Source organism: Emys orbicularis, chromosome 12, assembly GCF_028017835.1.
Source record: "Emys orbicularis isolate rEmyOrb1 chromosome 12, rEmyOrb1.hap1, whole genome shotgun sequence".
Classification (NCBI taxonomy): domain Eukaryota; kingdom Metazoa; phylum Chordata; order Testudines; family Emydidae; genus Emys; species Emys orbicularis.
This window is the reverse complement of record NC_088694.1, coordinates 18,414,214-18,436,852: the sequence shown is the minus strand read 5'-3', so window position 1 is coordinate 18,436,852 and position 22,639 is coordinate 18,414,214. Positions and strand designations below refer to the sequence as shown.

The 22,639-nt window shown below is 37.4% G+C and overlaps 1 protein-coding gene across 1 annotated transcript in view; it reads left to right on the top strand.

Annotated features, from left to right (window-relative positions):
* NCOA3 (nuclear receptor coactivator 3) overlaps window positions 1–22,436 on the top strand; it is a 36,746-nt gene extending 14,310 nt beyond the window's left edge. The window contains exons 8-21 of the mRNA XM_065414716.1: window positions 1,003–1,150; window positions 2,200–2,588; window positions 2,910–3,790; window positions 5,755–5,890; window positions 7,480–7,674; window positions 8,211–8,447; window positions 11,638–11,764; window positions 12,559–12,730; window positions 13,729–14,025; window positions 16,341–16,445; window positions 16,974–17,202; window positions 19,035–19,209; window positions 21,151–21,292; window positions 22,425–22,436. Coding sequence (XP_065270788.1) covers window positions 1,003–1,150; window positions 2,200–2,588; window positions 2,910–3,790; window positions 5,755–5,890; window positions 7,480–7,674; window positions 8,211–8,447; window positions 11,638–11,764; window positions 12,559–12,730; window positions 13,729–14,025; window positions 16,341–16,445; window positions 16,974–17,202; window positions 19,035–19,209; window positions 21,151–21,292; window positions 22,425–22,436 — 3,245 coding nt within the window. The remainder of the gene's footprint in view (window positions 1–1,002; window positions 1,151–2,199; window positions 2,589–2,909; window positions 3,791–5,754; window positions 5,891–7,479; window positions 7,675–8,210; window positions 8,448–11,637; window positions 11,765–12,558; window positions 12,731–13,728; window positions 14,026–16,340; window positions 16,446–16,973; window positions 17,203–19,034; window positions 19,210–21,150; window positions 21,293–22,424) is intronic.
* The last annotated feature ends 203 nt before the right edge of the window (window positions 22,437–22,639 follow it).

The following is a 22,639-nucleotide window of genomic DNA, read 5'->3' as shown; positions in this document are numbered from 1 at the left end:
TGAAATTCAATAAGGACAAATGCAAAGTACTCAGTTTAGGAAGGAAAAATCAATTGCACATATCAAAATGGGAAATGACTGCTTAGGAAAGAATACTGCAGAAAGGGATCTGGGGGTTATAGTGGATCACAAGCTAAATGAGTCAACGGTGTACCACCGTGTTGCAAAAAAAGTGAACATCATTCTGGAATGTAGTAGCAGGAGAGTTGTAAGCAAGACACGTAAAGTAATTCTTCCACTCTACTCCGGGCTGTCAAGATCTCAACTGGAGTATTGTGTCCAGTTCTGGGCACCCCATTTCAGGAAAGATGCGCCAAACTGGAGAAAGTCCAGAGGAGAGCAACAAAAATGAGTAATGTCTAGAAAACATGACCTGCAAGGAAAGATTGAAAATATTGGGTTTAATTAGTTTGAAGAAGAGAAGACTGAGGGGGGCATTTTTCAGGTAAATAAAAGGTGAGGAGGAGGGTGAAAAATTGTTCTAATTAATCTCTGAGGATAGGACAAGAAACAATGGGCTTAAATTGCAGCAAGAGAGGTTTTAGGTTGGACATTAGGAAAAACTTCCTAATTCTCAGGGTAGTTAAGCACTGGAAGAAATGTCCTAGGGATATTTTGGAATCCCCATCATTGGAGATTTTAAAGAGGAGGTTAGACAAACACCTGTTAGGGATGGTCTAGATAATACTTAGTCCTGCCTTGAGTGCAGGGGATCACACTAGATCACCTGTTGAGGTCCCTTCCAGTCCTACACTTCTATGATTCTATATTTTGATTTGCTGTCTCTCCCCTTCCCCCCCATTAGTCTTTGGGAACTGTAGCAGTATGTTCCAAGTCTTTGGATACCCATCCTGTATCATGTCTGTTTTTTAATCTAGTTTTTCAGCGTATTAATCTGATGAGTATATTCAACAATTATAGTAAAGCTTACATAAATTACTTGGTCTTTGGAATCTGAAATACAAGCAGATTACCGCTGTGCAATTGTGTTTTTCCTCACAGCTTATATACAAGGCCATGCTGAAACTCCACTGTATCGGTTCTCCTTAGCAGATGGTACTATAGTGACGGCACAAACAAAGAGTAAACTGTTACGAAATCCAGGAACTAATGACCGTCATGGATTTGTCTCCACCCACTTCCTTCAAAGGTGAAATTAACAATGTTCATCTGTCAGATTTAAATATTGTAGCTTTTTAAAAACACACATTTTTATTGATATTTAATGCTATATAACAGGAGTTTGGCCACCTCTGCTATATAAAGATTTGTTTAACCAAAATAAACAACATAAAACCCCACAAAACAATATAGTAAGCACACATGAAAAATTGTCTCATACGAATAAAATTGCTGTTTTAGATCTCACCTACAATAGGTTTATATATTTAAGAAACAAAAACCAAACAAGTTTTTTAAAGCATGTCTTGTTTTACTATCATAAACCCAGTCTACTATCATAATAGCTAATTGGTAATTTTCCCTCTGGGTCACTATTTTATCCATTCACTTTCCTCTAGAATGTATATTTTTAATAATAAAGCTTGGATGGATAGAAAGACCCAATTAAACACTTTATCTTCTTTGCCACTTTCTTACTGGAGATCCATTTAAAGACCAAGAAATGAACTGGTAAAATGTATCATACATCTCTCAAGAAGTAAAAAGTCCGACTTTGCCTTAAATAGTACCTCCTGTGACTTGTCCCTGTTGATTGCAAAATTAATTGAAAGGCACTTTGGAAGTAGTCTGTGGCTGTCACTGCAGAAATGCTCCCAGCTGCTGGTCAATGAGCAGCTGAGATTGTTTATGGAAATATTAAAGTGTTTTTTCTGTGACAAGTGGAGTGGTGTCATTCATTGACTTGGAGAAGAAAGTGATACAAGAAGGGTGATGTTCAAAATGATAAATGCATAAATCTAAATAATGGCCAGAGATATAAAATGCTTTAATGGGATAAGATTGAGTTCCCCCACAAATTAAATGACTTTTACTCCTTTATAATGTGTGAATGAATGAGCAGTATGACCACTCAATGACTCAAGTTTAGTGACACCTTTGTGGATGTAGCTTATGTATTTCTTGCTACTTTTTTTAGTGATTATTTAATGTTATCAATTCTCTTTACATGGAACTTGATTCTTATAAAGTTTTAAATGTTTTTCTGTGGGGTGGGGTGGCGGGATGCTGAATTTGCAGAGAACAGAATGGATATCGTCCAAATCCCAATCCAGTGGGACAAAACATCAGAGCATCTACAGCTGGAAGCACAAATTCTGTTGGTGCTATTATGAACATGTCACCAGGTCAAAGCATGCCAATGCAGAACAGAAACTATGGCATGGGAGATCCCAGTGCGATGGGACAGATGAGCGGCATTAGATACATAGGTCCTGGTAATATTGGACCCATCAACTCTGGACCAGGAATGCAGTCCTCTCCTTATCAGAACAACAATTATGGGTTAACGATGAGTAGTCCACCACATGGTAGTCCCAGCTTGACTTCCAGCCAACAGAACTTAATGATTTCTCCTAGGAATCGTGGGAGTCCAAAAATGGGTTCACACCAGTTTTCTCCAGTTGCAGGTATTTTATTTTTGGTATAAAATTTTCTCTAGAGTTTGCTTTTTGCCCCTTTTTATCTTAATTTTTTGTTCTTTTTTATATATTATGGTCTTATAACATCTGAACTACTATACCCTAGTGTAAAATACCTAATTTTATGATGAGGATATATTTAAAGGTACAGTAATTAATGCTACAGTATTTCTTGTTTCTGCTATCTGTATTTCAATGTGCATGCTTAAATAGACTTATTCAGTATAATGGTTACCTGGCAAGTAAAATCAAATGTAGATATGATCGCTTCTCTTATGTAATAACTCTAACATAATAACTTTGATACAGGTATGCACTCGCCAATGGGATCTGCTAGCAACACTGGCAACAACAGCTTCTCTAGCAGTTCCCTTAGTGCCCTTCAAGCCATTAGCGAGGGGGTTGGAACTTCCCTTCTATCAACACTTTCCTCACCGGGTCCAAAATTGGATAATTCCCCAAATATGAATATAGCTCAGCAAAGTAAAATGGGCAACCAGGACTCAAAGAGTCCTTCTGGCTTGTATTGTGAACAAAGTCAAGTGGAGAGTTCTATGTGCCAGTCAAACAACAGGGACCTCCTTAGTGACAAAGACAGTAAAGAAGGAAATCTGGAAGGGTCTGAGAGTCAGAGGGGACCAAATGAAAGCAAAGGTCATAAAAAGCTCCTTCAGTTACTCACATGCTCCTCAGATGAGAGAGGGCATTCTACGTTGTCAAACTCACCATTGGATTCTGGTTGTAAAGAATCTTCTACCAATGTTACAAGTCCCTCAGGAGTCTCCTCTTCTACATCTGGAGGGGTCTCTTCGTCATCAAACATGCATGGGTCCCTGCTACAAGAAAAGCACAGGATTTTGCATAAATTGTTACAGAATGGTAATTCTCCAGCAGAAGTAGCAAAGATCACAGCTGAAGCTACTGGTAAAGATACCTACCATGACTCCAGCAATACAGCCCCCTGTGTAGAAGGAACTATCAAACAGGAACAACTGAGTCCTAAGAAGAAGGAAAACAATGCTCTACTCAGATACCTACTAGACAAGGATGATATAAAGGATCCACTTTCAAAAGAAATGAAACCTAAGGTAGAAGGTCTGGATAATAAAATGGGACACTGCAGTAGCTCCACTATTCCTACTTCAAGTCAAGAAAAAGAGATTAAAATAAAAACAGAACCTTCTGAAGAGGTAGAGTATTTAACCTTGTACAGGAATTTTGTTGTTGAACTCACCAATATTTTTCTTATTAGAGTTAACCACCAAAAAGGAGACCATTCAATTTTTGTGTGTGATTATTTCCAAGACAGTACTGAGTAACCACAGCATAAAAACATATGTTTAGTTTTATGATAGTTAACAAAGTACATTTAACTTGAACAACAGTATATATTGTAATAAAATGTGCTATACTGGAGTTCTTTGAATAATATTAGTATTGAGCTATCAAACAAGGCAAAGTATATTTAGTTTAGTTTATTTAAAATTAAATCTTTAAAATTGGCAATTTTTACATAGCATATATTTATTTTCATGGGTCATTTGGAAATGGAGCTGCCAGCTGACTCAATAAATTAGTTGTGGGTGCTACAGTAGGAAGTGAAAGAGAATGAACATAAGTGGAAACGATCCATTTTCTATATGCAATTCGGTTTAAAAATGTGGGGTGCTAGTTTCTCACACTGGATTTACACAGAGGTGGTTCCGATGACATTGCCGTTGATTACATTGGTGTAAATGTGAGAATAATGCCAGTGAATCCTGTAAAGAAAGTCTGTAACTGAATATATATTATGTGATTTGTGCTTTTCAGTACTTTAGATGTTTTAAAAAAAAAAAATCTTCGGGAAGTTGGAGAGGAAGTGCCATCAAACAACTTGTTACATGTACATACAGTAGCCAAAGCTGATTCTTTAAATTGTTCCGTACAGGCAGACCCCTGTGCCTGAATGGAAACCCATTTTGTCTTCAAATGTTACTTCTTATCCCAATTTAAAACACTATTTGAAAATGTTCAGCTGTGTTTAAATATATTTGAATAGATGCTTTCATAATCGAAAGTAGTTGAATTTAGGCTTGTGATCCTGCAACTGCTCTTCCTGGGCTGGCTCCTTATTGAAGTCAGTGGTGCTCTTGGTAGGCATAAAGCAACAGAGGGTCCTGTGGCACCTTTGAGACTAACAGAAGTATTGGGAGCATAAGCTTTCGTGGGTAAGAACCTCACTTCTTCAGATGCAAGATGTGAGGTTCTTACCCACAAAAGCTTATGCTCCCAATACTTCTGTTAGTCTCAAAGGTGCCACAGGACCCTCTGTTGCTTTTTACAGATTCAGACTAACACGGCTACCCCTCTGATACTTGGTAGGCATAGGGGCCTTGTAAAGTTCTTCAGGGAAGGACTGTGTATTTCTGTACAGTGCCTAGCACATTTTGGGAACTACTGCAATATAAATAATGTTGATTATTCATAGGGTGGTTTTTCAATAATCATCCGGAGTTTTCTGTACCATATAGGAAGACAATTACCAACTGCTATGTAGTTTATATATACATGTGCTCTTTAAATCTCTGAGAATTATGGAACACTTTCATGGTGAGGTTATAATCTAGCAAACTAACATAGATCTATTTTGTTCAAACTATGTGATTCAGGGACAAATTTTCAAAGAACGGTAGCCATGCAATTACCCTGCAAAAGATGTGCCTAATTTGCACATATGGTTACTGTGATTATGTGCACAAATTATCAATTAGGTGCACTGGTATTGGCATGTACAATTATAATAATTGTAACTATGAATTAAAGTCATGCCCATAGTGCTTTGCTTTACCATTCAAACTTTTGAGACTAATGCGGAGAAGTCTCTAAAATTTGAGATGCTAAAGATCTTTGCATTCAGGTTAATTTTTTGTGTAACTACTTTTTCCCTGAAGTTTTGCTTTTCCAAAACCAACAAAGCAAAATTAACCAAATAGTTGAATGATGTCTGAAGAATTCTTTGGAAGTCAGCATTAAGTCCTGAAATGTCGTAACTGAACTAAAGTGTTTGACTGCATATGTTGCTAAGGGTTGTTAAGACTTGTGAGGGGCTAAATGGAATGTTAAAGGATGAACAATGTGAGAGTAGTATTTTGTTTGTTTTTTTTCCTTTTAGATGAGTGGAGACTTGGATAATTTGGATGCAATACTGGGTGATCTGACTAGTTCTGATTTTTACAATAATGCTATGTCTACAAATGGGAATAGTCTTGGAACTAAGCAAACATTATTTCAAGGAAATGCCCCATTGGGTAAGGAAGTTCACTTAATTCCACTTTTCTGTAAAGTTAGGGGCTATTGTGTGATTTGCTTTCAATGTAATGTACATTTAACTCCTTCTTTGCTTGGTGAACGTTTTGTTTCTGATTTGCTAGGAAATCAGTCTACAGGAATAAGTGATATGTGCAGGGCTAGTTATCCATTGGTAGATTGTGTTTATATAATTAGCGTGAAGAAGTATTATGAAATATCAGAGGACATTGAAAATCCCTTTTCAGACAGCATCTGATTTTTACTAAATTTTAAAAATTGATACAGAGCTGTGTATCTGAATTGTGGGCCTTGCCAATGGCATGTCCAGACTCTAGCATTACAAAGAGCAGTCTCGAGAGCTTTGTGTGCCCTACAAATGTGGAGTACAGTTAACTTCTCTTCACTTCACATCTCATGGTTCTCCTTGCACTTCTCTAATGTTGCACTCTAGATATCCACACACCAAAGACAGTGGGAAAATATATTGTTATGAATTGGGGCAATTGCAGATTAAAAGAAGTAACTAAATCCTTGCAGCTGGCCAGGGAAAGGCTGAGGGATGAATGGCAAGCTTCTGATTTGCCACTGCTCTCCCAGGTACCGTTAGGCCTGCACCATCTAATGAATACTTCTACTTTTATTTCTAAAGGGCTGGCCATCCCTACCAGTAGAGGGAGTGGGAGGGAAGGTTAATGTTACATGTGAGATGCCATCATTACCACCATCGCTGTGTTCTACATCTGTCTCAGTGCATAGATACTATAGCGATAAGCACATTACAAAAGCTTAAAACAGATATCTCCTGGCAAGTAAGTTTACTCCTATGGCTAGTAGATGTCTAGTACGTTTTTCAAGCTCTCCTGAGGAGTGTCGGAGATAACCAAATTTCATACTGGAGGTGGACCTTGTGGGTCTTTGTTTGCTTTGAGGCAATAATTTGTGCATTTTGATGTATGTAACTGGTATATATATCAAGGGCAAACCAAAGCGTAGGAACCAGTATGGGTTTTGATAGAACAAGTTGGTTCCAGGTATTTCACAGTAGGATGATGGTGTGTTAGCAAAAGAGGTGTAACCTGAAAGTGAATAAGGCTGGAGAGCCCAATGGGATTAAGATGCTTGAGAGAATTGTAACTTTCTAAGGGTGAGGAATAGAACCTTGCTTTCAGTTAAGATTATTAAGAGAGGTGAGTTGCACACTTACTTTGGAAGGACAGTACTTTCCAGACACACACCAAGTTTTGTGAGAATATACGATGGATAAAATAAGAACTGAAGACCGACACCAATATATCAAGAGGCATGCACAGTGCTCATGAAATTGTAATACAGTATATGCCGGGAGAACGCCTAGACAAAGAATCCTAGATTGTAATTTAAAATGTTTGATCATATTACACCTAGGGTCCAAGGACTTGTTTGGCTTATCTGCAGGGACAAACACCTAAAACAAAATAGTCATTCATGGCTTGTTAAATGTGTAGTGTAATTGCTCAAAAATAGATATAACTTGTATAAATCATCAGTAGGGCATTCTATTTCTTGTTTAAAGATGTACAGTTGAAAGCATCTTTTAATTCTTTAACAGGTATGAGAAGTCCCCAATCTGTGCAGACTCCCCGTCCTCCTTTCAACAGAGCCATGTCTTTAGACAGCCCAATACCTGTGGGTTCAAGCCCTCCAGTGAGGAGTGTCAATGCATTCTCCATGTTACAAAAGCAAAACATCATGGGTGGGAGTCCAAGAATGATCGAGAACCAGGAAAATTTTGGCTCAAACATGGGTTTGTTGATGACGTACAAACAGATCTCATTATAATTGAAAATATTGTAACATTTTAATGTGCTGAAATTAGTTAAAACCCTGAATGTATAAGAATGAGTCATGTTAATCTTTAATATTTACCATCTAAATCATTAAACTGATTTTAAGTAACTATTATTATCCATAGCTGGAGTTATTAGTTTATAGCTGTATCCCAGCCATGTGTTCTACTGGGACTTTGTTTTAGCTGAATTATTAAAAAAAAACTGTTTTGAAATACTGAAGTGTCTATTTAATGTGTGGTTGACAAGATCAGTTTGTGAGAGCAGCCAGTCAAAAAAATTTGTTAATATTCTTAATTTTGGCTAAATTAATATGCTTGGAAGAAGAAATGAAGCATGCCATGGCCAGATTTAATAGGAGTTCAGTAATCTGTTCTCTGCTCATTGGCTGTTGTCACTGTAATTAGTGAGAAAATAGAAATGGTTCCAATAAAAAAAGTTATCATATGTTCTATAGGAGAAATAATCTTTTATATGCTCTTCATTGTACTAGGTGGACCCAACAGAAATATGGCTATGAATCAGCATCCAGCAGGAGACTGGGTTTTGCCAAGCTCTAAGGTTAACAGACTGGAACCTACAAATTCTGGTTCAATGGTGAGACCAGGACCAGACTATAACCTATCCCTTCCCAGACCTACAGTGGGTGGCTCCATGCCTGGTTTGCCCATCCGGTCTAATAGCATACCTGGTACAAGACCAGTGCTACAACAGCAAATGATTCATATGAGTAAGTTCTTTACATTTGTATAAACCTATTTAATAAAATGCATAATTGTTTGTTGATCAGGCATTCAGAATAGAGATCCTTTTAATTTCAGTATCTGGATTTACATCCAAAGACAGTTAATTCCTTGAGGCAAGCTCCATATTTTTCTCTTGTGCATGGAAAGTGCCAGCACACTGTAGAAAGTTCCTTAATCTTAATGATAATTAATAATTTCAGACTAAGGAATTCCATATTTAATTATTTGTCCGTATGTTTGCTTATATTTCCAATTGGAGGTGTCATTTTTCCTATCACGCCAAAAGAAAAAAAAAAGAGTATTCATATATTGATAATCTATCTCTATTCTTATTGGAGATGGCTTCTACATATTCCCGCCTGTGAAATTCAGAGTTCTAGGAACCACTCTATAGTTAGCTGCAGGTGTAGGGACTCTGTATCAGGAGTTTTAGGAAATCTAGTTTAAAAGAAAAAAAAAACTATTTTAATTAGTAATAGTTATTGGTGGTAATATTGGTTTTACTAGTATGTACATAGCTTTTTAGGTTGTCTAAGGTAGTTGTAAAACGCTTTTTAAAAAAAAATTCTGCACTATCCTGCAGTTAGATTCTTGGACCTACTATGGCTCTTTTCTGGGGTGTCATGTCTCATATAGAACCTAAAGACCTATACTAGAGAGACCGGATTTAAATGGCGATCTCATGCCCTTTTGTCATCCTAAAACTACCTGATCTAAGAAGAAATCATTTTACAGTGTTCAGAAGATGCTTCTTTAAACTTGACCCATATTGATGCTTGACCACTTGGTACCTGAACCTCTCATCACTGTTTTCCACAGGGCAGAATTGTCCTGCATTTGCATCCAGATTTTTTTTTATCAAAAGTAGTGTCTGAGTTTCATGTGAAGAAGACTATCAATGCCCTGTTCTTCTTTTTAAAACATGATGCTCATATGAGAGAAACGAAGCTTCATTCCCAAAATGTTAAGTGGGCCGTAAGTTTTAATTAAGAGAGAACTCAACCATTAAAGAAATCTTCCATGCTTTTTATGGCATTTTGGGATCAGTGTAAAGGAAATGCCATTTCCACATAGCACCTCTCAAAGTCAATTGGACTGGACCCTCAAACTTGTTATACTTCAGCGAAGGTTATGGTACCCAAGGGTCTGAGGGCTCACTTTACCAGGGCTAAGGCAGGATCAGTGGCATTTCTCTAACATTTCCATCATAGAAATCTATTGCCTGAGGTTTCTCAGCCCTACTGTCTCAACTTGGCATTGGGATGTGATGCTCAATTTGGGAAGACAGTTCTGCAGTTCTTGTTTAATTAGAACTCCTCAGCCCATCTTGCTGGAAATTGTATTGCTAGTGAATTCTTATAAGTGGAAATCTGTAGAATACTGCTGAGTTTTGGGAAAAGTAATGCTTGTTGGGACAGCACAAATGCCCCCACACTGCACTGTTTGTTTGGAGATGTTAAATGGTGATGTGATCCCCAGCCGGCTCAGTTCTTTCTGTTAAAAAACAGAATTCAATGGGAGTAGAACTTTTGGTAAGAGGGAAAGGTGAATGGATAAGGCAGAGGCAACACACTCAAATAACCAGTTGCTGATAAGTAACTTATTTTGTACTTGTCTTTAGAATGTCACATGTGTTCATGTCACTATTACAGTGCATGATTGATAGTGTCCTGACTTCACTGGCAAGAAGAGCGGGGTGGATAAAAACTGATACTTTTTTTTAAATAAAAAAACTTTTTAAATTTAAATCCGTTTTTAATTTAAATTGAATACAGGTTATTGCAATAAAATCTAGACTATTTAAAATTAAATTTGAAATTATGACAATCTATGTTAAGGCCTAAACTTTTATAATCTATTAAAATAATTTAAATTAATTATATGAGTAATATTAAGCAGTACTTGCTTGTTGCCAAATTTTAAAGAAAGTCAAACCACTTAACTGGTGGAAGTCAGTGTGGTGGAACCAGAGTTTGTTGATGTGCTAAACCAGCTTTTGACAGCAGTAGCCTCTTCTACTGGTGCAGAGAAAGTATTTTCTTAAATTCAACTAGTTCAGTTCAATATTAGCTCAAAGTTAAGAAACCAAATGGGAGTTGCAAAAGCAGGAAAGCTTGTTATACTTTTCCTCTTCCAATCTATGAATAGAATCTGGGTCTGAAAGGATGAGGTCTACTAGTTCTAAAATCTTGAAGGTCATGGTAACTAGAAACAATCAGTTTCTATAGTTACCAAGACTTCTATAATCGTTCACAGATAATACTTCCTTTGATAAATAAATCAGTTTTAAATGCCAAACATATTTTGATATACTTCTTGATAAACTTTTTTTTCTCATGTTTCAGCATATTTAAGGTAGTTTTATTTAACTAATAAAAATACCATTTTAAAATACAGGTTTTTTGCATTTTTAATTGAACTTTAATTTTCATCCAACTAGAGCTTGACACAAATCACAAATAAACAATTAATATTTTAGTAGATAAATGAATAATGTGCCATTTTCTACGATAATAAAATATAAACATTAAAAATCTGAATAAATGTAAATTAAGCTAGATAATTGCTTACATAAGTGTGCTTAAATATAGTGTATTCTCCTGGTTAGCAAAAAGTAGTACCAAATTTAGTGTAAAGGGTAGATTTAGTTGCAAATCAACATGTTTTAATGGTTACCAACCAGTGACAGTTAACATTTCTTTAGGAAAATAACTAAAAAGTATAAATGCAAAACAAGATTAAAATTGATTATTTAAAATAAGGTTTCCTGCTTGCTGATTTAAATCATGAATAAAATTGGGGATTTAAATCTCTTTGATTTAAATGAACCCACCCTGAAAAATCACTTTTGAATTATATAAGGTTACTGCATTCATATTGTTCCCATTTGAGGTGTTGTGGGACTGATACTAGACATCAAAATCATATCATGTAGAGAGCAATAGCTCTAGTCCTTCATATCGTGTGTGTGTGTGTGTGTATGTGTATGTATGTATGTATGTATGTACATGCTGTTTAAAGTATTTAGTTCTAATTAGACCGTTAACCTATTGAAGTTACCAATATAACACACAATAATCTGTAGAATCCCAAACTTTTATTTCACATGTAAAGCAGGATGTTAAATTTTACCTTTGTTTTCAAAAAAATAATAAAATTAATTTTACTTCATAGGGCCTACTGAGATTAATATGGGTATGGGAGGTAATCCTTATGGGCAAACAGGACCATCTAACCAGCCAGGATCATGGCCTGATAGCATGCTGTCCATGGAGCAAGGACCTCGAGGGTCACAAAACAGGTAGGGTTTAGAATAGGTGGTGAAAGCTGCATAGTTTGAATATGAGTGATCACTGCTATAAGAAGAGTTTAAAAATTGGAACAGTATTTGTTCTAAGATATGACTTTCTGAACCCCTTTAGTGCTTCCAGAGCCCTTTGTTCCATGAGCAGTGGGCACCAACTGACATAGAAGATTCATCAAAAAATGGGCCTGTGCCCTAACAGAACACTAACACCACCACCAATACGGCATACAGCAGATGTTAAAATAACCTGGTTTAACAGCTTTGAGGATAATTTTCAGCTTTGTTTTAATTGTTTTAAATACATTTTTATAAACACATACATGATGATATAATATGAAAATATGTGGCAGTGCTACATGAGAAGTTCCTAGAAGTGAACTTTGAAAGTTCTTTTCTAACTCTGAAAATTTCTCATCTCTCTTGCTATCATGGATTCATAAACTGGTAATAGTTGGATTTGATAGGTCTTTTCCATTTTAGTGCATGCAGTAGTGGATTTGGGAGTAAAGACTTCAGGCTTGTCTACATTAGCAGTTCATGGCAAGCTAGGATGTAAATCTACCCTGCGCTAGCTTGCCATGAACTATGTATTTGTGTAGACAAGCCCCTAGTTTCTGTTTCCAGCTCTGCTGCTGTGACATTGTCCATGTCTGTTAACCTTTATACCTTAGTTTACCCTTCTGTAATATGGGTAATACTTACCCATTTCTGTAAAGTTGTTTGCTATCTTCAGGTGATATATGCTACATGTTTTTATAATTAATGGTTTTTAACTTGTTGCTTTATAGACAATTAGTTAGAAGTTCTTTGGATGATTTATTATGTCCACCTCCTAACATGGAAGGCCAGAGTGATGAAAGGGCTCTTTTAGATCAGCTGCACACCTTGCTGAGTAACACAGATGTCACAGGACTGGAGGAAATTGACAGAGCATTAGGAATTCCTGATCTTGTAAATCAAGTAAGTAACCCAGAGGCTTTTAACCATTTATTTTCCTGCTTCCTGTATGATCTTGGCACTTGGAAAGTGAATGAAAAAAGCATAACATCTCAACCTTTTAAAATCTGCTTCAGGTGTCCCTCTTTGATGAAAAATACTAACCAGTATTCATTAAACTTTATACCAAAAGAACTTGTATTATGTTTTTCAAAAAATACGACAGGTAAGAAGGTGTCATTTTAGCATAACAGACATGGATATATTCCAATTCCTGACTTCTTATAATATTTTATTAACATAAACAATTTGATATTACTATTTATTCCTGTTAGCACTGCAGAAGTAGCACAGCTATGGGAGAGTGAACTGGATTCTTGTGATTCATGCATCCTCTACAGAGCTCAGATTGCAGAATACTTTACTGGCAATGATGTGCACGTACAAAAGAACTCAATATGGCTTTCCGATCCCAGACTGAGTTTGCATGGCTGGCTGTTAAAAATATAAAATAAAATATTTTTTAAAATCTTGTAGAATGAGCACACTTGATCTGGAAATCATTCAGAAACAGAACCCTGTACTATCCGTTTTACAAAGTCATCCTTCAAAGTAAAACTACAAAGGCACAGGCAAAGTGCTGGGGGAATGGGGGAGGTGTTCAAACCCCAGGCCTTGCCCCCACTCCACCCCTTCCCCGCCTCTTCCCGCTCAGTTCCGCCCCCTCCCCTGAGTGCACTGCATCCTCGCTCCTCCCCCTAGCCTCCTCCACACTGCAAAACAGCTGATTGCAGCGGGCAGGAGGTGTGGGGAGGCAGAGTGAGGCGCTGATCTGCAGGGCCTGCTGGCGAGTGGGAGGCACTGGGTTTGTGGGAGAGCTAATATGGGGGTTGCTGGTGGGCATTCACCCACGAAAGCTTATGCTCCAATACATCTGTTAGTCTTAAAGGTGCCACAGGACTCTCTGTTAATATTTAAAACGACACTATTCTTATTTGCAATATATTCTTTGTCTGTTAAAGGGGCAAACTTTGGAACCGAAGCAAGATTCATTTCAAGGTCAGGAATCTGCAGTTATGATTGACCAGAAGCCTCCATTATATGGTCAGCCCTATCAGGGGCAAGGGGCAGCAATGCCAGGAGGTTTTACTAACATGCAGGGACAACAGCAATCCTTTAATTCAATGATGAATCAGATGAGCCAACAGAGTAATTTTCCACTGCAAAGTATGCATCCTAGAGCAAGTCTAATGAGACCCCGAACCAATACACCAAAGCAGCTCAGAATGCAACTCCAGCAGAGGCTTCAGGGGCAGCAGGTAATCTTTGCTTTTTTGTTTACACTTTTGTCTTACTCCAAAAGATAGAAAACGTTGTTGCAGTGGAGAGAGAGGTAAAGTGAATTATATTACTTCAGAAGAATAAAGGGAACATAGAAATTGCCATACCAGTTCACATGAGGGGTGTCTAGTCAACCATCCTGTCTGACAGTGGCCAGTACCAGATGCTTTAGACTCTAGAACAGTGGTTCCCAAACTGGGGTTCACGAAATGTTACAGGGGGTTCTCGGGGAAAAAAATTCCCCCATGGTGGACAGAGCTGTCCTTAGGGATCCCTGGCAGCCCTGGACTTCCAAGAGCTAAGCAGATCAAAGCAAGCATATCTATCACATTGAGGAGACTTAAACTTCAAGACTCCTTATAAGAAATGGAAAGGGAGGTGGATATTTTTTGTTCTTTTTAAAATTAAATAGGCAGCTAGTATTGTTTTTAAAATTATGATGAACAACAAGTTTAAGCTTTGTTGTAACGTGCGTTGTTTGCCTGGACTGCTCAAGACCTGAATGCTTATGTAGGAGGAACTCTCTGAGTTGGCTTCTTAAATACCTTCATGCTCTTTCACATCTGATACTCCTTGATGAAACATAGGAGCCTTGTCTTATAACAGGCTTATTCAAAGTGATACAAGCTACAAAAGTGAGATCTTGGAAGAGTGTTGCTGTTTTCATAATGTAATAAAATACTGTAATGATAAATAATAATAAATAGTGTGTAATAAGCATGTCATAAAAACAAATTTTATATTTCCAAGATCACTGCTTTTATAATTTATACTCGGGTAAAGGAGAAAATCCCTGGAAATATTCATTTTTAGGAGGGGGTTTGTGAGAATTGACATTTTAGTGAAAGGGGTTCACAAGTTGTTAAAGTTTGGAAACCACTGCTCTAGAAGAAGGTGCAAGAACCTCAGTTTGGTCAACTATTGAATAAGTTGCCCACAGGAGATATCTCTTCCTAGAACCTCCCAGTTAGAGGCTGGTTTTGCCCTACAGTACAAAGGTTTATATTGCTTCCAAATTTTTGTTCTTTTAAAAATAATCCTGTTTAATATAATTCTGGATGATCTCATTATCCATGCAAATGTCCAGTCTTTATTCTGAGTCTTGTTAAGCGCTTGGCCCCAGTGATGTCTTCTGTCAGTGAGTTCCACAGTAAATATATCTGGCTTTTTAATAATTAAATAGCTTTTCAACTTATTTTGCAAATTAATTAATTTTTATTGTGTCAAAACAATGACTTCACAAATATCAAAATGTGCTATTATCTACCAATCACTCCCTCTCTGAATAGAGGCATTCAGATATCACTTGATTTGATTAATTGTATTAAATAAAATTTAAGTGAATAGTGGTGGTACTTTTTTTAAAGTATTGTTTGTTCTCCCTTATGAATCTGATCCATTTTAGATACCCTGATGTTATGGTGATAGGCACAATATAAGAAACAAGATAGGTTTTAACACTGTGCCGTAAAAATTTTAAAAAGGGTTATTTGTTGTCTCACTGTTTTGATTTAAATTGAAATATTCTGTTAAGAAATGTAATTTGTGTGCCACAGTAGAGTGCAACCTTTATTATCCATAAGTCATTGGGGAACACTGAATATGTTTGAATAACAAAAGTAACTGATAGCAGAGGAAATTTTTATTGTAATAAGTGTAAAGGGTTGTGAACAAATTCTGGATAACAGGGAGTGTCAGATAATAGAGGCTGGGAGAATTAATGTAGTGGCTTATACTATAAAAGAGTGTAGTATTCAGCACTTCCCATCCCATACTTTTCTTCTTGGCTGGACCAGGGCATTGAATCAGGCTATGGCTTTTTGAAGCAACTGTCATGTCTTTTTATAATAGTAGCTTTAACGGTATCCACCCTTGAAACAGAGATGAAACCTGTAGTTATATATATTTTGGAACTCGGAGTATAAGTGTTGGTCTACTATACTGTGCTTCAAATAAGTTTGGTTACAAAATATTTTATAAGAAAGTAAAGCCTTTTAATGCCAGGCCACTTAATTTGAATGTGTGAATTACAACTGTTCATGTTCAAATTTAAAGATGAATGCTTCAGCATTATGTATCTAACAAGGTAAAAACACTAATCTCTGGATTCTAGATGCAAAAAAAAAAAATAATTACATTTGCAGAAAGGTGGTTTCTTTTTCTTATTTTTCCTAAATAAAGAGTTTAGCTGCTGTTACTTGGTTTGATTGTTGTAGCCTGGTGTTTTTGAAGATTCCTATTTGAAGCAGATTAATACAGCCCACTTAGACACTGTTAATTGTCTTTCCCTAAGTTTTTGAATCAGACCCGTCAAGCACTTGAGATGAAAATGGAAAACCCAGGTACTGGTGGTGCCCCAGTCATGAGGCCAGTCATGCAGCCGCAAGTGGGGTCACAGGTGAGTAATCATCACACTCACCCTTCCAAAATAGCATGTTGTAAAATAGCAGGGAACAAACATGTCACACACAAGTCCTTATAGAATTCAGGCCTTCTCTCATGGTTCCACGGGGTATATTTATTTTCTTTGGGGGCTGAAGAATGATCCTCATTATCAAGTGGGTATATCCCCCACAGTTCTGAAATTGCAGACTTGTGGGCACTGGTACCTGTGGTCTGTTATGATATGCTACAGATGCAGAGTGTAAGTAGTAGTTTACCTATATGAAATGAGTGGTAAGAAGATAACATCCTGCATTAGCTTTTAGCATGAATAAGATAGTTTAATGCAAACTTAAACTTGATATTTTGATCATTTTAACACTGCCAACTGGCTTTCATTAATGTGAATTCCATTGCTAGCCCTGGATGTGCTGGGTCATATGGGTACAAAATATGTACATGGATTGATTCTCTGGCATGCCTTTAATTTTACTTGTTAAATATCATCCAATACATTTTTTTTGTTTGTTTGTTTGTGGGGTAGCAGCAAGGTTTTCTTAATGCTCAGATGGTGGCTCAGCGCAACAGGGAGCTAATAAGTCATCATATCAGACAGCAGAGGATGGCAATGATGATACAGCAGCAACAGCAACAACCTCAGACCTTCAGTCCACCTCCAAATGTGACTGCCTCAGGAAGCATGGACAGTTCTCTGGCAGGTCCCCCAATGGCTCAAGTTCCTTCGCAGCAATTCCCATATCCGCCTAATTATGGTACTGATGCTCACATCTCAACTCTGTCTCTCCCTCACTCCATCTTCCCTTTCTTCCCTTTATCTCATCTACCTAAATATTCCAGATCACCATGAGGCTTGGGAGAAAAAATTCTTATAAAAAAGTGGGTGGGTGGGTGTGGTTTTCAGAGATCCTGAACACACTGTGTAACCAAACATTATTAAATGGAACTCCCTCTGTCAGAGTGAGGGAGGCTATCCATTTATTTCCCATACCAGGCGTGATTTCATCAAATATACATGTAAGTCATTTCTGTTTGTGAAGATACAGTATAAACAATGAGAGCCCAAGAATTTACATTATCATTGTTTGGTTATTTTCCAATATCTATACAATTGTTATGCAAAGCTCTCTGGCTGCTGCTTCCAGAATTTGCCATATGCTGCCCATAATAAAAATGGCTTCCCCTTCCTGCAGATATATGAAAGCAAGTGAAAGTTAGAAGGAAATGCAGAGGATTAGGATGGCTAAACCTTTGTTGGTAATAGTCTAAGCACAGTGATCTCCAGTATACAGACGAGTGCAGGGGTGAGACGAGAGTGTAGGGAAAGCTGCTAACCTGTGTAGCTTGTTTCCATCCTGGGCTAAAAAATTGCTTAGAACTTTTGTTTTAGGTTTCAGCATTTATTCAGCCCAGGAAATGGTTACTACCATATAAATATGAAGCTCCCTTGGTTATCATTTAAATAGTCAAAAAATTAAAACACAGTTAAATGTGCTGCCAATGAGCTTACTGTTTGTTTACTATGTAATTAGTTTATTGATCTATTGTTTCCTGATGTAACAGATTCTATTACTCTTCTCTTCCCCCACCCCCTTTTCTGTTTTGATAACTTTCTTGCCTGGATGATTCCATACTGTCATGATTTCCATAGAACTGTTCAGTAGTTCATTTATAGAAAGCAATGAATATTTATTTGAATTCATGCAGCATCTATATGTACCTACTATCTGGCTGCCCTCAAAATCCAGTTTTGAGAGAGAAAAGTCATTATTGTGAATCCAGATACATAATCCCAAGTAAATTCTCTAACCTGTTTGCTACAGAACACTACAGCAACTTATATCTGACTAGCTTTCTGCAGCATTCTCTTAAATGCAGTCATTTTATTAGAATATGAGACATTCCTGATACAATTAAATGATTTAATTACCAAGATGGATGTTGCATATTATTTTAACTTCTTATTTGTTAGCTTCTTTGTGTTATAATTTCTCATGCACACCTGTGATGCTGTATAAATAATATCGAGGAGGAAAATATCTTCTGTTTCTTTTCACACATGAGTTACGAGGAAAATGTAAATAGCTCCTATTACGAGTATTGGAGGAAAAACTTCTGAAACACTGCTGAAAACTTAAGGAAAACTGAAAATATCTTGTTATAAATCATTTCGCTGATTATAGCCTATGTGTCTTTGCCCCTCCCTTTTGCAATATTACTGAGATTATTTGCAAAAACAGGATTTTATTGCTAAAATGTTTGTCTGCTTGTGCTACTTATTTGTAACATTAAGTTATAATTTGATATCACAACTAGTTGCTGTGGAAAGAATACGGAGTTCAGATGGGCAATAAGCTGCAGAAGCGAATGAAATTTTAAATGTGCATGTGCGCACATACAAATCCAATTTCCATGTAAGGGAAATGCAGACTAGTTTTTAAGAACAATTGTAAATCTCTGGGGGTTCAGGACTCATCACGCTTGTTAATGTGATGAGACATTTTTCATCCTCCATTGCAAGGAGATAGACTAAAAATGCTTAAAGATGACAATTAGCATCTGTTTTGTTTGTTCTTTGTCTTGTAAGGAATAAGCCAACAACCTGATCCCACGTTCAGTAGAGTAGCAAGCCCTCCCAACCCAATGATGTCATCAAGAATTAGAGCCTCTCAAAATCCCATGATGCAGCACTCTCAAACAGCAGCAATGTACCAGTCCCCTGAGATGAAAGGCTGGTCATCAGGAAACATGGCCAGGAGCAGGTGAGCAGTAAAGACTTAAATCAGTGTTTTTCAAGTGTGACCAGTGATTTTGGGTGTCCCAATTTTCAAGTGCCAAAATTAAGACATTTCAAAGGGACCTGATTTTCAGAGGGTGGGTGCTTAGCACTTTCTGAAAATCGTGGATGAAATCTTGGCTCCATTAAAATCAATGGGAGTTTTGCCAATGATTTCAGTGCAGCCAGGATGTCACCCCAGGTCTCTTTTAAACTGACTGAAGTTGGACACCAAAAATTGCTAGTTGCTTTACAAAGTCATGGCTGTATTTCTTAAATAAACACCCAGAATCTCTAAGTGTATGCTGTACAAAAAGCTAAGTAATCAAAACCTATATTCATGTTACTCAACACAATAGACATTAGTGTTTTACCTTCCATTAAAAATGTACGTGTGTGTGTATGTAGCACGCACGCCCACACATAGTAAAAATAACATTTAAGGTTCTAACCCAAAGATGCACAGGCAAGGAGATTCTGACTTAAGGTTTCCATGAATCCCTTGTCCCTTCAACGCTAAGTTTAAGGGTTTCATGGGAGTCTTTAAGGAACAGTATCTAGGCCAGTAAACTTAACTTTTTATCCTCTGTCTCATCTGCAAAGTCCTTATAGTTCTTTGGGCTTGTCTACACTTCCAAGACCGGTGATGGATGCATCGCCGGTTGATTTAGCAGATCTAGTGAAGACCCGCTAAATCACCCACAGCTTGCTCTCCTGTTGACTCCTGTACTCCACTGGATGGAGAAGAGTAGGGGGAGTTGACAGGAGAGCATTTCCCATCGACATCGCATAGTGTGGATCCTGCAGTAAGTAGATCTAAGCTACGTTGATTTGAGTTGCGCTATTCACGTAACTCAAATTGCGTAGCTTAGATCAATTTCCCCCTGTAGTGTACACAAGGCCTTAGTGTATTTGGTGGGCTTTTTACCAGAGTTTCAAAGCTTTCTTGTTTGTTGTTTTCCATGACTTAAATACAGATACACACTTCTTATTAATTAGCAGTGGACAGAAAGGAAAGATAAAGTACACGTTTCACCAGTTCACCAGTTAACATGAAATTGTCTTCTGTTTGGAATTTTGGCAATGATTCTTTCAATGTAAACCATCTAGAGGGACATCTACTGGGAATATAAATCCACTGCATGGCTGTCGATGGTCTTCCATATTCTGCTTCAACCAGCTTTGAATTCTGGGAACATGAGCTAAAAATAGCTACATGTTCTTACTTCTGCTGAACTTAATGCCTTTGCTACAGCATTTTCTTACTCACGACCGAGAAATTGTCTTCATTGCACCTGAATGTTAAATCTATGTCTTACATTTTGCAGCAGAAAAGGATTTGGGTGAAGATAAATTGAACATTTCAGTTTCTAACCAACAAATAAGAGAGATCATGTCCTTGTAGTAATTAGTGTCTGTTATGCCCTTGATCCTGCCCTGGGTAGGTATGAATAGATGACTGAATAGATTTTTCACCTAACATCCATTAGAGTTTATATCTTTATAATTAGAAATCAGATTTAGTCTAGGAATATTGACAAAATACCTTGGAAGAAATTTAATTGTGCACAACATTATTATGATGGTGGACTAATGTGATCACTGGAATCCCTAAAAGGGCTACAAGAGAGAGCTTGTTTCCGTTAATTAGTAAGAACACTTACCAGATTCCTGAAAAGTAAATTGATTTGTAAATTTCAGATAAAAATTAAAACTGATCAGAGTACTGGTATTTCTATATTGTCTATCCAATATGTAAAAGTAACAAATGGGGTACCTTCTGGTTCTGGTAATTATATAAAGATTTAGTTCTATTTCTTATCTTTCTGCCATGTCAATCACTTGTGGCCTGTATAAGGATGGCAGTGCATTAAAATACCAATCAAACTTTATGGAAAGTAACTTTATTTGTTCTTGTGTGCTCCAGTTCTTTTCCACAGCAGCAGTTCAGCCATCAAGGGAGCCCTACAACTTATAATCTGATGCATATGAATGGCAGCAGTGGTCATATTGGACAAATGAACATTAACACCATGCCTATGTCAGGGATGCCTATGGGTCCAGACCAGGTAAGATAACTGTAACAATTCACTCCACTGATAAACAGTTCTGTAGAGATTCAGAGGCTTGGTCAGCCCTAAACATCTAGGTAGTTATAAGATCCTTTTAAAGGTCTGTAGCTCCTCTTTTCCCATTGAGTACAATCGGTTCTCAAGCTGGCCGACTTCCTCTCACACACTGGTTTTCAGTTCTCGCTGTCCCCTAAGTCATTTGAGGATAAAGCTTTCATTTTGCTCCAGTAGGTTCTGTCTAGCTTTGCTGATATCCATTCTGAAGCCTGGCAGCTTGCTTCTAGGTTAGCTGTTTTTCTTCAGGTATCTCATGATTGTGGCTCAAGAGACACAATGGTCACTTAAGTATTACTGAGCTTGGGGAAATTCCAAAGACCAAAATACTTGAAAGGGGCAACTGTATCTGCTGAGATTTTGCAAGTTGTCTGCAAGACCATCTTCAATCTAAGAACAAAGGTTTCAACTAGACTAAACTGACAAATTTCACATTGGAGAGTGGGAGTAATAGAAGTACTAGTTCTTATCTTGTAGACAGAGTCCAATAAAGGCGATTCTTCTCCCTAAAAATGGATTGTCTTAATACTTTAATCTTCAAAATACACACTGGGCCAGACAGTGTGTGAAAATACCTCGATAGCTCAGTGGTTAGGGCATTCACCTGGGTGGTGGGAGACCCAGGTTCCAGTACTTTTGCTCCAATTAATATTTATCCACAACGGAGCTCCATCAGGAGACCATTGAGAGAGACCTGGCCCTAGAATACTCCACATCCCAGTGGTTAGGGCATTTTCCTGAGAAGTGGGAGAACCAAGTTCAAATCCCTGCTTCACATCAGGCAGAGGGAGGAATTGAATCTGGGTCTCCCACATCTTGGGTGAGTGCTCTAACTAATGGAATAAAAGTTATGAGAGGGGGCACCATCATCTTCTCCTTCCCTGATTTTGTGTGGGTTTAGACTTGCTTTGAGCATGCCACTGAATTGGGCCCTACAGAGTTATGTGGCAGCTAAGTAGGAGTTTTGTGAATGCCAGCAGTGACTATCTGGTGGGACATAAGTTCCTTAGTGCCCCTTGTGATTCCATCCTGGTGTTTTTCTGATAGTTGTTCTTTTTTTGTTTTCCTTTAACAGAAATACTGCTGACACCTAAAACCGTGATCTCCCAAAGTAGAATGATCTATATTAATGATGATGCACTAGTATTACAAAGAAAAGCTACATATTCTTCGTGGCAACTAGTACTGGCCTTATGGAAATAACTGATTTTTCCAGCTGATCACCAAGATGTCCCAAGTGACTTCATACAAAAAAGACTTTTTTTTAGTAGAAGCAGTCTCTGTATTACT